General features: G+C 44.9%; 1 protein-coding gene across 1 annotated transcript in view; it reads right to left on the reverse strand.

Moving 5' to 3' along the window:
* LOC135518442 (MOB kinase activator 3B) overlaps positions 1–16,156 on the reverse strand; it is an 81,725-nt gene that overhangs the window by 61,330 nt on the left and 4,239 nt on the right. The window contains exon 2 of the mRNA XM_064943617.1: positions 3,680–4,269. Within this exon, the coding sequence (XP_064799689.1) occupies positions 3,680–4,097 (418 nt within the window). The 5' untranslated portion in view covers positions 4,098–4,269. The remainder of the gene's footprint in view (positions 1–3,679; positions 4,270–16,156) is intronic.

The raw sequence follows: 16,156 nt of genomic DNA on the forward strand, positions 1-16,156 counted from the left end.
TCTGCCCCTGCCCCCTCTCTGCCCCTGCCCCTCTCTCTGCCCCTGCCTCTCTCTCTCTGCCCCTGCCAACAAGGTATAAAATGTGTTTATGTGCCCTTGAGCAAGGCACTGAACCCTAATTTGTACCAGAGACTCTGTGCTACTATACATGACCCTGTAAAACAACACATTTCACTGCACCTGTCTGGTGTATGAACCTATCCTATCACACTATATATATATATATATATACACACTGCTCAAAAAAATAAAGGAAACACTTAAACAACACAATGTAACTCCAAGTCAATCACACTTCTGTGAAATCAAACTGTCCACTTAGGAAGCAACACTGATTGACAATAAATTTCACATGCTGTCGTGCAAATGGAATAGACAACAGGTGGAAATTATAGGCATTTAGCAAGACACCCCCAATAAAGGAGTGGTTCTGCAGGTGGTGACCACAGACCACTTCTCAGTTCCTATGCTTCCTAGCTGATGTTTTGGTCACTTTTGAATGCTGGCGGTGCTTTCTCTCTAGTGGTAGCATGAGACGGAGTCTACAACCCACACAAGTGGCTCAGGTAGTGCAGCTCATCCAGGATGGCACATCAATGTGAGCTGTGGCAAGAAGGTTTGCTGTGTCTGTCAGCGTAGTGTCCAGAGCATGGAGGCGCTACCAGGAGACAAGCCAGTACATCAGGAGACGTGGAGGAGGCCGTAGGAGGGCAACAACCCAGCAGCAGGACCGCTACCTCCGCCTTTGTGCAAGGGGGAGCACTGCCAGAGCCCTGCAAAATGACCTCCAGCAGGCCACAAATGTGCATGTGTCTGCTCAAACGGTCAGAAACAGACTCCATGAGGGTGGTATGAGGGCCCGACCTCCACAGGTGGGGGTTGTGTTTACAGCCCAACACCGTGCAGGACGTTTGGCATTTGCCAGAGAACACCAAGATTGGCAAATTCGCCACTGGCGCCCTGTGCTCTTCACAGATGAAAGCAGGTTCACACTGAACGCATGTGACAGACGTGACAGAGTCTGGAGACGCCGTGGAGAACGTTCTGCTGCCTGCAACATCCTCCAGCATGACCGGTTTGGCGGTGGGTCAGTCATGGTGTGGGGTGGCATTTCTTTGGGGGGTCGCACAGCCCTCCATGTGCTCGCCAGAGGTAGCCTGACTGCCATTAGGTACCGAGATGAGATCCTCAGACCCCTTGTGAGACCATATGCTGGTGCGGTTGGCCCTGGGTTCCTCCTAATGCAAGACAATGTTAGACCTCATGTGGCTGGAGTGTGTCAGCAGTTCCTGCAAGAGGAAGGCATTGATGCTATGGACTGGCCCGCCCGTTCCCCAGACCTGAATCCAATTGAGCACATCTGGGACATCATGCCTAGCTCCATCCACCAACGCCACGTTGCACCACAGACTGTCCAGGAGTTGGCGGATGCTTTAGTCCAGGTCTGGGAGGAGATCCCTCAGGAGACCATCCGCCACCTCATCAGGAGCATGCCCAGGTGTTGTAGGGAGGTCATACAGGCACGTGGAGGCCACACACACTACTGAGGCTCATTTTGACTTGTTTTAAGGACATTACATCAAAGTTGAATCAGCCTGTAGTGTGGTTTTCCACTTTAATTTTGAGTGTGACTCCAAATCCAGACCTCCATGGGTTGATACATTTGATTTCCATTGATCATGTTTGTGTGATTTTGTTGTCAGCACATTCAACTATGTAAAGAAAAAAGTATTTAATAAGAATATTTAATTCATTCAGATCTAGGATGTGTTATTTTAGTGTTCCCTTTATTTTTTTGAGCAGTGTATATATACAGTGCCTTGCCAAAGTATTCGGCCCCCTTGAACTTTGCGACCTTTTGCCACATTTCAGGCTTCAAACATAAAGATATAAAACTGTATTTTTTTTGGAATAATCAACAACAAGTGGGACACAATCATGAAGTGGAACGACATTTATTGGATATTTCAAACTTTTTTAACAAATCAAAAACTGAAAAATTGGGTGTGCAAAATTATTCAGCCCCTTTACTTTCAGTGCAGCAAACTCTCTCCAGAAGTTCAGTGAGGATCTCTGAATGATCCAATGTTGACCTAAATGACTAATGATGATAAATACAATCCACCTGTGTGTAATCAAGTCTCCGTATAAATGCACCTGCACTGTGATATTCTCAGAGGTCCGTTAAAAGCGCAGAGAGCATCATGAAGAACAAGGAACACACCAGGCAGGTCCGAGATACTGTTGTGAAGAAGTTTAAAGCCGGATTTGGATACAAAAAGATTTCCCAAGCTTTAAACATCCCAAGGAGCACTGTGCAAGCGATACTGTCACACCCTGACCATAGTTTGCTTTGTATATTTCTATGTTTTGGTTGGTCAGGGTGTGATCTGAGTGGGCATTCTATGTTGGATGTCTTGTTTGTCTATTTCTATGTCTGGCCTGATATGGTTCTCAATCAGGGGCAGGTGTTAGTCATTGTCTCTGATTGGGAACCATATTTAGGTAGCCTGGGTTTCACTGTGTGTTTGTGGGTGATTGTTCCTGTCTCTGTGTTGTCACCAGATAGGACTGTTTAGGTCTTCACACATTTATTGTTTTGTTAGTTATTTCATGTCGAGTTCCTTTTATTAAAGAACATGAATAACCACCACGCTGCATTTTGGTCCGCTTCTCCTTCACCAGAGGAAAACCCTTACATATACACAAACACTATATATATATATATATATATATATATATAGTGTGTGTATACACATATATATACATACACACACTATATATATATATATATATATATATATAGTGTGTGTATACACATATATATACATACACACACTATATATATATATATATATATATATATATATATAGTGTGTGTATACACATATATATACATACACACACTATATATATGTATATATATATACACATATATACATACACACACTATATATATATACACACTATATATATACACTATATACACACACTATATATATATATTTTTTTTATATATCTAATCCAGCCTAGTTTATTTCTATTTTTTTCCATGAGAGCCCAAATACAACACGTAGATATGTAACTATAATCAGCTTGTACATAGGAGACGAGGAGCTCACCACCATCAACGTCAACAATTCAGGATTTGTGATCTTGTGACCGAAGCTGACATAAGTAGGATTTCACAGTCCGTTGGATGCTACAGGGTTTAACAAGTGAGATCAGTGTTTTCAAACAGCAATCTACTTAGTCTGCGGCTGAAATAGAACCCTATTCCCTAACCAGGGCTCCTTAGTGATTGTCGTGGTAACCCACTCAGTTAGAGCAGGTTGGATAAGTGCAAGGTCAGAGGTTATAGGTCAGGGTTGTTAGAGGTTCTATCCAATTAGCATCCACCTCCATTTGAACAGTATTTCTGTTGTCTTGTTCATAGAGATCGCCATAGGAACGCCGACAGTCAAAGGGTTGGGGATATATTTGTAATAGAGACCAAGAGGGTTCTGCCTCTTGCTCAGTATAGTAGGGTTAAACATTTCCAGGTTGGACGACTTCCATTACAGTTCAAATTCCCTGCTGATTGCAGAAATCCTCTCGCCGGGAATTCAGGAAAAAATGTTTTGTGGTAAGTTCAGGGATAATAATACTAATAATAAAGGCCCGTAAGCGTAGTACTCACCCATGCTGGTGGGGAAGATATCCTCGTTGTTGATCTGGACCTCGATCCAGTCCATCAGCAAGTTCATGTACTTGGGAGCCGGTAGAGCCGTTGGTTTCTTGTACTTGTGATCGTCCTGCCATCGGTACTCATACCTAGGACCTCCGGACATGACGGGACAACTCTTCTCCGTGCAGAACTCACACACCGTCCCGTAGATGAGGTTGATCCTGTTGAAGAAGTCCACCACGTGGACTGCCACCCAGTCGTTGAGATCCTCCCCGTGGGGCAGAGCAACCGCCGCCCTCAGGTCAACCCCGGAGCTCAGCGACGCCTGGGCCTTCTTATGCAGCTCGAATCGCTGTGTCCCCGGCTCAAACCTACGCTTGGGGCGGAAGGTCTTGTCCTTGTTGAAGACCTGCTTCAGGGTGATGGACATGTTGCCTAGGATGGGGGCGAGAGGGGACAGGGGGAGCAGAGAGGAGGGGAACAGCGAGGTTTGTCAGCAGGCCGTGTTGCGAGGGAAGGGACCCCTGGGAGGATTCGACGGTACCGATAGTCACTTCTGGAGGAGCAGGTAGATGAGATGTAGAAAAAGAAGCGGTGGGTTTCTGTGAACAAAACACAAAAAACACAATGTTTTAAAAGACATCTTTAAAGTTACATGTGACCATTTCCTACACACCTGAAAAAAGACCTTCTATTTCCTACACACCTGAAAAAAAGACCTTCTATTTCCTACATACCTGAAAAAAATACCTTATATTTCCTACACACCTGAAAAAAATACCTTCTATTTCCTACAGAACCTGCAAAAATGACCTTCTATTTCCTACACACCTGCAAAAAAGACCTTCTATTTCCTACACACCTGAAAAAAATACCTTCTATTTCCTACAGAACCTGCAAAAATGACCTTCTATTTCCTACACACCTGCATAAAAGACCTTCTATTTCCTACACACCTGCAAAAATGACCTTCTATTTCCTACACACCTGCAAAAAAGACCTTCTATTTCCTACACACCTGCAAAAATTACCTTCTATTTCCTACACACCTGCAAAAAAGACCTTCTATTTCCTACACACCTGAAAAAATTACCTTCTATTTCCTACACACCTGCAAAAAAGACCTTCTATTTCCTACACACCTGCAAAAATTACCTTATATTTCCTACATACCTGCAAAAAAACGTATATTTCCTATGCATGATATGATTCTAAAATTGATATTGTGATGTGCGAGTGCTTTTCACATCCAAAACACCCCCCCCCCAAAAAAAAAAAAACAACAACAACCAAGCAAAGACAAATGTTTAAAAGACATACTGTCAGTGTATCTCCCACTAATCTAAACTCCTAATCCACTGAATGTGGGAATCAGACAACACAACAGGGAGTTTCCTGTACGAAGCTGATATTATCATGTTTAGACAGGTGAGTTGTGAAATGTGAAAGGTTCCATTACTTTCCTTTGAGTCGTGACTTTGATAGCATCATCCTGGCAGTGTATCAGTGTATCAGTGTATCAGTGTATCAGTGTATCAGTGTATCAGTGTATCAGTGAATCAGTGAATCAGTGAATCAGTGAATCAGTGTATCAGTGAATCAGTGTATCAGTGTATCAGTGAATCAGTGAATCAGTGAATCAGTGAATCAGTGAATCAGTGTATCAGTGTATCAGTGTATCAGTGTATCAGTGAATGCGTTAAGACCAAGCGTGAAGCTTTCTCTTTCTCTCTTTGTCAGTGGACAAAACAGGCCTGAACCACAGAACAATTGTGTGCAAATGTTAAATCTATGTTTGCATCCCAAATGGTAACAGAAGAGTAATACACTATATAAGGAATAGGACCCTGGTAAAGAGGAATACATTATATAGGGAATAGGACTCTGGTAAAGATGAATACATTATATAGGGAATAGGACTCTGGTAAAGAGGAATACACTATATAGGGAATAGGACACTGGTAAAGAGGGATACACTATATAAGGAATAGGACTCTGGTAAAGAGGAATACATTATATAGGGAATAGGACACTGGTAAAGAGGAATACACTATATAGGGAATAGGACTCTGGTAAAGAGGAATACACTATATAGGGAATAGGACACTGGTAAAGAGGAATACATTATATAGGGAATAGGACTCTGGTAAAGAGGAATACATTATATAGGGAATAGGACTCTGGTAAAGAGGAATACATTATATAGGGAATAGGACTCTGGTAAAGAGGAATACATTATATAGGGAATAGGACTCTAGTAAAGAGGAATACATGATATAGGGAATAGGACTCTGGTAAAGAGGAATACATTATATAAGGAATAGGACTCTAGTAAAGAGGAATACATTCCTTAATGACAGTGGAGTCAAAGTCTGTTCATTCCTTAATGACTGTGGAGTCAGAGTCTGTTCATTCCTTAATGACTGTGGAGTCAGAGCCTGTTCATTCCTTAATGACTGTGGAGTCAGTCTGTTCATTCCTTAATGACTGTGGAGTCAGTCTGTTCATTCCTTAATGACTGTGGAGTCAGAGTCTGTTCATTCCTTAATGACTGTGGAGTCAGAGTCTGTTCATTCCTTAATGACTGTGGAGTCTGTTCATTCCTTAATGACTGGAGTCAGAGTCTGTTCATTCCTTAATGACTGTGGAGTCAGAGTCTGTTCATTCCTTAATGACTGTGGAGTCAGAGTCTGTTCATTCCTTAATGACTGTGGAGTCAGTCTATTCATCCCTTAATGACTGTGGAGTCAGAGTCTGTTCATTCCTTAATGACTGTGGAGTCAGAGTCTGTTCAATCCTTAATGACTGTGGAGTCAGAGTCTGTTCATTCCTTAATGACTGTGGAGTCAGAGTCTGTCCATTCCTTAATGACTGTGGAGTCAGAGTCTGTTCATTCCTTAATGACTGTGGAGTCATAGTCTGTTCATTCCTTAATGACTGTGGAGTCAGAGCCTGTTCATTCCTTAATGACTGTGGAGTCAGTCTGTTCATTCCTTAATGACTGTGGAGTCAGAGTCTGTTCATTCCTTAATGACTGTAGAGTCTGTTCATTCCTTAATGACTGTGGAGTCTGTTCATTCCTTAATGACTGTAGAGTCTGTTCATTCCTTAATGACTGTGGAGTCAGAGTCTGTTCATTCCTTAATGACTGTGGAGTCAGAGTCTGTTCATTCCTTAATGACTGTGGTGGGGATGCTGTTATGGGTTTATGGCCTACACGTGGTCTGTGGTTGTGACGCCGGTTGGCCAAATTCTCTAAAATGACGTTGGAGGCGGGTTATGGCAGAGAAATTAACATTCAATTATATGGCAACAGCTCTGGTGGACATTCCTGCAGTCCCCAGTACAAGGTGCACCTGTGTAATGATCATGCTGTTTAATCAACTTCTTGATATGCCACACCTGTCAGGTGAATGGATTATCTTGGCTAAGGATAAATGCTCACTGATTTCTGAACATTTTAGAGATATAAGCTTTTTGTGCTTATGAAACATTTCTGTGATTTCAGCTCATGAAACATAGGACCAACACTTAACATGTTGCGTTTATATTTTTGTTCATTATAGAACCAGATAACGCCGTCATCAAACAGGCAGAATGTAACTGTCTCAAAGAGAGAACAAACATTAGAATCGAAGGCATATGGTAAATGCTTCATGTTCAATATTTGAATGCTTAATTTAGAGTTAAATATTTGTGATCGTAGCTAAGTGTTCTCTGATCTGAATATTTCTCTTTCAATGACACGTTAAACCTGCTAGAGTCTAGACACGTGTTAAACCTGCTAGAGTCTACACACGTGCTAAACCTGCTAGAGTCGACACACGTGCTAAACCTGCTAGAGTCTACACACGTGCTAAATCTGCTAGAGTCTACACACGTGTTAAACCTGCTAGAGTTTACACACGTGTTAAACCTGCTAGAGTCTTTTGGGAAATGGGAAAACATATAGAACTGGAGGTAATACTGATGATGATGTAGTAAAACATTAAACAACAGGGGTAGTACCTCTACATAGCGCTGAGCGAACAATGATTAAACTCCCGGTCTCTCTGGATCTAGACCTGTAATTGGTCCAACTGAAAAGTCCAGGGCAGTGACCGTGGATTACTGTGAGGATTATTAACAATGAAATCTTCATTTGTAGCTCTTTAATTCACCGGTGTCATCATGCATTCCACTGGGGACTGGCTGAATCAGCGCTCAGTCAGTTTGTTGTCCTTCCACCGCCTCAGATCACGACAACGATAAGTCCTCAGCAAACAACAGACGGGGTTTAGAACATCCTAATGTATTACGATCCATCTGGTCTCTATTGAAATGATGGGAGGAATCCACACATGACTTTTATTAGCTTTTCTCACAGATTACAACAACAACAACAACAATAAATGTTGCCTGTTTGCTTTGTAGATAGCGAAGATTACATCTGCAATGCAAGTGTGTTGAAAAGGCCTGACAAGTAAACAATTACATGTATACTAAAAGAACATTACCCTGCACTGATAAAGTCTCTTAAAGGGTTCTGACTGAGCTCTTAAGGGCCCCACACAGTCTACGCAACAGATCCTCAACACGGTCCGTAGCGCTGTGTGAATAGACGGTGAAATCACCACGGAGAGCCCTTTAAGTTTTCTTGGAGAACTTTGGCCCGATAAAGAATATTTGAGTTAAGTGTGGGGTTCCTGACGTGGCATCTACGGTTCTTCAGAATTCAAAAAGTTTGATTCAAGGATTTTTCTGTATTTTTTTTAAACTGTTTTCTACATTGTATAAAAATAGTGAAGACATCATTGAAAATGATTGTGTGTTCTTAACTGACTTGCCTGGTTAAATAAAGGTTAAAAAAAATAAAAAAATAAAATAAAGAGGATAAGTTCATTAAAGTTACCAACCTACAAAAATTGCAGCCCAAATAAATGCTTCACAGAGTTCAAGTAACAGACACATCTCAACATCAACTGTTCAGAGGAGACTGTGTGAATCAGGCCTGCTGCAAAGAAACCACTACTAAATGACACCAATAAGAAGAGACTTGCTTGGGCCAAGAAACACTAGCAATGGACATTAGACGGTGGAAATTTGTCCTTCGTTCTGATAAGTCCAAATTTGAGATTTTTGGTTCCAACCGCCATATCTTTGTGAGACGTAGAGTAGGTGAACGGATTATCTCCGCATGTGTAGTTCCCACCGTGAAGCATGGAGGAGGAGGTGTGATGGTGTGGGGGTGCTTTGCTGGTGACACTGTCAGTGATTTATTTAGAATTCAAGGCACACTTAACCAGCATGGCTACCACAGCATTCTGCAGCAATACACCATCCCATCTGGTTTGGGCTTCGTGGGACTATCATTTGTTTTTCAACAGGACAATGACCCAACATAAGGCTGCGTTGAGATAATGACTTATCAATGACCCACAGCTCTTCCGTTGTCTCGCTGAGTCGTCGTCATGCTTTAGTAAATGCACATTATACAAGGGCCGTTGGTAGACACAATATAAGTAGCAGAATCTATGTCCCTCTTACTGCCATGAATGCCTCTGCTGATCATGCAGATATTGTTTGCAGCAATCGTGTGCCTATTGACCAGATTTATGCTGTTAGCAATGAGGCGGTGTGCCCTAGTAGGAACCCCACTGTGTGCAGCTCACCCTGCACTAACATAAATAACATTAGCATATCTACTTCTGCAAAGTCTCCCAGTAAAATAAGCAAGCATCCCATAACAATGCTCAAAATAGCCCACGTTATACCATATGTAGCTTAACAAACAAGGTTCATGAAATTAATAACTTGCTAGTAACAGATGACATTCATATTTGGAATATCACTGAAACTCACTGAGATAATACCTTTACCGGCCACATCTGCATCGAGCTAAAGCGTTCAAGCTGCGGGACAGAGATGCTTTCAAGGAGCGGCGGGTAGCCTAGAGGTTAGAGTGTAGGGACGACAGGTAAACCTAGTGGTTAGAGTGTAGGGACGGCAGGTAGCCTAGTGGTTAGAGTGTAGGGACGGTAGGTAGCCTAGTGGTTAGAGTGTAGGGACGGTAGGTAGCCTAGTGGTTAGAGTGTAGAGGTGGCAGGTAGCCTAGTGGTTAGTGTGTAGAGGTGGCAGGTAGCCTAGTGGTTAGAGTGTAGAGGTGGCAGATAGCCTAGTGGTTAGAGTGTTGGGACGACAGGTAAACCTAGTGGTTAGAGTGTAGGGACGACAGGTAGACCTGTTGGTTAGAGTGTAGTGACGACAGGTAGACCTAGTGGTTAGAGTGTAGAGGTGGCAGGTAGCCTAGTGGTTAGAGTGTAGAGGTGGCAGGTAGCCTAGTGGTTAGAGTGGAGGGGAGGCAGGTAGTCTAGTGGTTAGAGTGTAGAGGTGGCAGGTAGCCTAGTGGTTAGAGTGTAGAGGAGGCAGGTAGCCTAGTGGTTAGAGTGTAGAGGGGGCAGGGGGCAGGTAGCCCAGTGGTTAGAGTGTAGGGACGGCAGGTAGCCTAGTGGTTAGAGTGTTGGGCCAGTAACCGAAAGGTTGCTAGATCAAATCCCCGAGCTGACAAGGTAAAAATCTGTCGTTCTGCCCCTGAACAAGGCAGTTAACCCATATTCTGGACAAAAACGGACAAATGTAACTAAAGCTGGGAATTTCACTATAATCAAACTAGAAACGGAAATGATCACAAGTCAGTCATAACGTGACTAATAGGTTGTAGCAAGATAAAAACCCGGAGCCTAACGTTAGCTAGAGCGCTAGCTGCTAGGAGGATGTCGTGTCATTGGAGGACTGGGTGATTTGTTATCCCTCATATCGTTTTTCGGTGACTATACACAGCTCGTGATGCAGGTGTCATTTGGTTAGCTAGCAAGACATGTGAATTACTTCGCTGGCTAGCTATGCTGAGCTTGAACGACTGTTATCCAGTTAGCATATCTCTTCCATTTGCAAATCCACTCTGGCTGTCTCCTCCGATTTTCAGAGCACTCATGTCTGAGTGTGCCAGAGCTCAGAACACAACTGGTGAATTTATGAACCTGCTGAATATGATCGGTGTCAGTAAACATAGATTAAAAAAAAGAAATAGTTAGTCACGAACTCTCTGGATAACATGAAAACAGCCTAACCAGCTCTGCTACGGCGAGTAACATGGTCAGAGTGAGGTGATCTGGCTAGCATTAGTTGGCTGTGCTGCACCGGTTTGCATATAGGCCTACTGTAGCTCTGATTGGCTGTCCTGCACCGGTTTGCATACAGGCCTACTGTAGCTCTGATTGGCTGTGCTGAACCGGTTTGCATATAGGCCTACTGTAGCTCTGATTGGCTGTGCTGCACCGGTTTGCATATCGGCCTACTGTAGCTCTGATTGGCTGTGCTGAACCGGTTTGCATATAGGCCTACTGTAGCTCTGATTGGCTGTGCTGTACCGGTTTGCATATAGGCCTACTGTAGCTCTGATTGGCTGTGCTGCACCGGTTTGCATATAGACCTACTGTAGCTCTGATTGGCTGTGCTGAACCGGTTTGCATATAGGCCTACTGTAGCTCTGATTGGCTGTGCTGCACCGGTTTGCATATAGACCTACTGTAGCTCTGATTGGCTGTGCTGAACCGGTTTGCATATAGGCCTACTGTAGCTCTGATTGGCTGTGCTGAACCGGTTTGCATATAGGCCTACTGTAGCTCTGATTGGCTGTGCTGTACCGGTTTGCATATAGGCCTACTGTAGCTCTGATTGGCTGTGCTGCACCGGTTTGCATAGACTCTGGTCCTGGACGAGGCAGGTGTTTTTATTAGTTTAATTTACTGCAGTGTCTACTAATTGTCCAAAAGCACGGCCCCTTTCCCACTGTATATTGCTGTAGAGTTTTCACAAATGCCTTAGAATACATAATTCCCAAACATTCTAAACATTTATGAAAACGTGAAAATGGCCATATCTAAGAGGTCGCTTGTCAGATTTGTTTTTTTTGTCATATTCTTCCTGGGTGTATATGAACAGATTTTAATAAGATGTCATGTTTCTAAAATGCTGTCAGTTCCACTTTAAATGCAAAAATGTTTCACACACGTATACATTTTCAAAGAGATGGCTAACAACAGCAAGCGCACTGCAATACAAAACACAGTTCCATTCACCAGATGATGCTCATTTGAAACGTAACTTCTTGTTGAAAGTTATTCTTGAAAAGGGAGAAGCTAACAAATTAGCATCAGCGTCCTCTTTGATAAACACCTGCCGCAAACTAGCCGACAAGAAAAGCTAGCTAGCTAGACCATGGGAAAACTACTGCTCGCTATCGCGAAGGAAGGCAGAAGTTTCCATACGATTTTGTAAAAATGGTCCCACCCATTAAGTCAAAATGTGATTGGTTGATTCCATTGTCATTCCAAAAATGTTCTCTTATAAAGTTGAATGGCACATACCTCAATCTGGCTTCTGATGGCCTACTTAGCTAGCTAGATTTATCTCCCCAGAGACCAGCAAAGAAAAACCCTGATTGGATCTTTTTTCTGTTTTTACAGTGTTAACCCTTTCATTTCCATCAAAAGTAGACAACATTAAATCAGAACGTCATCGAAAAATTATTATATAAATCATTATAATTATTTATAAATCCTTAGCCCTTCTCTGAAGGCGTAGAAGTCCTATTGTCACCCACTGTGTTTTGCGTTAGTAATCATTTGTAGAGTGGCTCTATTTTACCTCAGGGTGCATTTTTTTCTCTCACTATTTTGAATGTCTAAAGAATCAGTATGTTGTTCTGAAATATGAACTCAGAAATACTGGACATGTTGAACTCTTATTATGGTGATGATTTGACAAAATGACAATCGAGGTCTTGAATTGGGGTTTTCTGGTCTCGGTCTTGACTCCTTCGGTCTTGGTCTTAAATTGGTCTTCTTTTAGGTTGTCTGGATCACAACACTGGTCTCATATCTTAGTCTTCGCAATCTTAGAAGTCATTCTGAATGCAGGTTGCTTGTGAACACAAATTCTGGCTAGATTACAATAGGAATTACACATCACTTTGCAAGACAGCATAAAGTGACTTGCAGGCCTGATGTGGCCTGCAAACCATGTGTTTCAGGCCACTGCATTCGGGAAAAAGAAGACCTTGCAAAATATTTATTGTATTGCCTGAAAGAGTTTAAGTATAATGAGGGCCTAGTGTTCTCACTTAAAAATAAATAAAATAGGATCTCACTTTGAGAAGGCCACAGGATTGCAAACACAGTCATGGGTGGTAGTGGTAACTCTAAAATTAACTCGAAAGGCACCCTGGGAAATATGCAAATAGGGATTAAAACCTTACAGACAGGCTATTCAATTCCGGTCCTGGATGGCCGAAACATTTCTGGTTTTGGATTTGTGTATGGTTCTTCAAAGAACCGCCTCGTTTGTGGTCCTTCAAAGACCCTAAAATGGTTCATCTTATGGCATCGCTCTTAAGAACCTGGTTTGTCTCCAACTTGTACCTTGATTCAGAGTGCATATGACCCGAGGCTTGATTTCATGGATAATAATCTGATGGCAGGGCTGGGTCAATCCCTCCACCTCTGTCCTCCACTCCCTCTACCTCGGTCCTCAACTCCCTCCACCTCTGTCCTCCACTCCCTCCACCTCTGTCCTCCACTCCCTCCACCTCTGTCCTCCACTCCCTCCACCTCTGTCCTCCACTCCCTCTACCTCTGTCCTCCACTCCCTCCACCTCTGTCCTCCACTCCCTCCACCTCTGTCCTCCACTCCCTCAACCACTGTCCTCCACTCCCTCCTCTGTCCTCCACTCCCTCCACCTCTGTCCTCCACTCCCTCTACCTCTGTCCTCAACTCCCTCCACCTCTGTCCTCCACTCCCTCCACCTCTGTCCTCCACTCCCTCTACCTCTGTCCTCCACTCCCTCTACCTCTGTCCTCCACTCCCTCTACCTCTGTCCTCCACTCCCTCCACCTATGTCCTCCACTCCCTCCACCTCTGTCCTCCACTCACTCCTCTGTCCTCCACTCCCTCCACCACTGTCCTCCACTCCCTCCACCACTGTCCTCCACTCCCTCCACCTCTGTCCTCCACTCCCTCCACCACTGTCCTCCACTCCCTCCACCTCTGTCCTCCACTCCTGTCCTCCACTCCCTCCACCACTGTCCTCCACTCCCTCCACCACTGTCCTCCACTCCCTCCACCTCTGTCCTCCACTCTGTCCTCCACCTCCACCTCTGTCCTCCACTCCCTCCTCCACCTCTGTCCTCCACTCCCTCCCCTGTCCTCCACTCCCTCCACCTCTGTCCTCCACTCCTGTCCTCCACTCCCTCCACCTCTGTCCTCCACTCCCTCCACCTCTGTCCTCCACTCCCTCCACCTCTGTCCTCCACTCCCTCCACCTCTGTCCTCCACTCCCTCCACCTCTGTCCTCCACTCCCTCCCCTGTCCTCCACTCCCTCCACCTCTGTCCTCCACTCCTGTCCTCCACTCCCTCCTCCTCTGTCCTCCACTCCCTCCACCTCTGTCCTCCACTCCCTCCACCTCTGTCCTCCACTCCCTCCACTGTCCTCCACCTCTGTCCTTCACTCCCTTCACCTCTGTCCTCCACTCCCTCCTCCTCTGTCCTCCACTCCCTCCACCTCTGTCCTCCACTCCCTCCACCTCTGTCCTCCACTCCCTCCACTGTCCTCCACCTCTGTCCTTCACTCCCTTCACCTCTGTCCTCCACTCTCTCCACCTCTGTCCTCCACTCCCTCCACCTCTGTCCTCCACTCCCTCCACCTCTGTCCTCCACTCCCTCCACCTCTGTCCTCCACTCCCTCCACCTCTGTCCTCCACTCCCTCCACCTCTGTCCTCCACTCCCTCCACCTCTGTCCTCCACTCCCTCCACCTCTGTCCTCCACTCCCTCCACCACTGTCCTCCACTCCCTCCTCCTCTGTCCTCCACCTCTGTCCTCCACTCCCTCCACCTCTGTCCTCCACTCCCTCCACCTCTGTCCTCCACCTCTGTCCTCCACTCCCTCCACCTCTGTCCTCCACTCCCTCCACCTCTGTCCTCCACTCCCTCCACTGTCCTCCACCTCTGAGACACCCAGCCCTGAGAGGGTGGAGGGGAGGATCTGATAGAGCCTGAGACACCCAGCCCTGAGAGGGTGGAGAGGAAGATCAGATAGAGCCTGAGACACCCAGCCCTGAGAGGGTGGAGGGGAGGATCTGATAGAGCCTGAGACGCCCAGCCCTGAGAGGGTGGAGAGGAGGACCTGATAGAGACTGAGACACCCAGCCCTGAGAGGGTGGAGAGGAGGATCTGATGGTTCAGTGTCGAAAGCAGCAGATAGATCTAGGAGGATGAGAACAGAGGAGAGAGAGTCAGCTTTGGCAGAGAGATGAAGAGCAGTCTGGGTTGAGTGACCCGTCTTGAAGCCTGACTGGTTAGGGTCAAGAAGACTGTTCAGATAGTAGATACCAGAGATAGAAGAAGACCATTCTGAGAGAGATAGCAGAGATAGAAGAAGACCGTTCAGATAGCAGATACCAGAGATAGAAGAAGACCATTCTGATAGCAGATACCAGAGATAGAAGAAGACCGTTCTGATAGCAGATACCAGAGATAGAAGAAGACCGTTCTGATAGCAGATACCAGAGATAGAAGAAGACCGTTCTGATAGCAGATACCAGAGATAGAAGAAGACCATTCTGATAGCAGATACCAGAGATAGAAGAAGACCGTTCTGATAGCAGATACCAGAGATAGAAGAAGACCGTTCAGATAGCAGATACCAGAGATAGAAGAAGACCGTTCGGATAGCAGATACCAGAGATAGAAGACCGTTCGGATAGCAGATACCAGAGATAGAAGAAGACCGTTCGGATAGCAGATACCAGAGATAGAAGAAGACCGTTCGGATAGCAGATACCAGAGATAGAAGAAGACCGTTCGGATAGCAGATACCAGAGATAGAAGAAGACCGTTCGGATAGCAGATACCAGAGATAGAAGAAGACCGTTCTGAGAGAGATAGCAGAGATAGCGAGAGAGTTGATCAGAGACGCCACGTTCATTTTGTTTTTAAATAAAGAAGGGATACCGGACTAGTTTTTAACGTCAGAGGAGTCGAGTGTTGGTTTCTCTTGAGGAGGGGAGCGACTCAGGCCATTTTGAAGTCAGAGGGGATCCAGAAAGTAGTCAGGGATGAGTTGATGAGGGAAGTGAGGAATGTCAGAAGGTCTCCAGAGATGGTCTGGAGAAGGGAGGAGAGCAATGGCTATAAAGAGAAGCCAAAAGGTTTTTGAAGAGAAGCTATAAACATTCCAGGACAATGCCTGTTGGGGCACCTACACTCTACCAAAAGGGTTATTCAGCTGTCCCCATTGGAGAACCCTTTTTGGTTGCAGGTAAAACCTTTTTTGGTTCCTGGTAGAACCATTTTGGTTCCAGGTAGAACCATTTTGGTTCCAGGTAGAACCATTTTGGTTCCAGGTAGAACCATTTTGGTTCCAGGGAGAACCTTTTTGGTTCCAGGTAGA

Source organism: Oncorhynchus masou, chromosome 28, assembly GCF_036934945.1.
Source record: "Oncorhynchus masou masou isolate Uvic2021 chromosome 28, UVic_Omas_1.1, whole genome shotgun sequence".
Classification (NCBI taxonomy): Eukaryota; Metazoa; Chordata; class Actinopteri; order Salmoniformes; family Salmonidae; genus Oncorhynchus; species Oncorhynchus masou.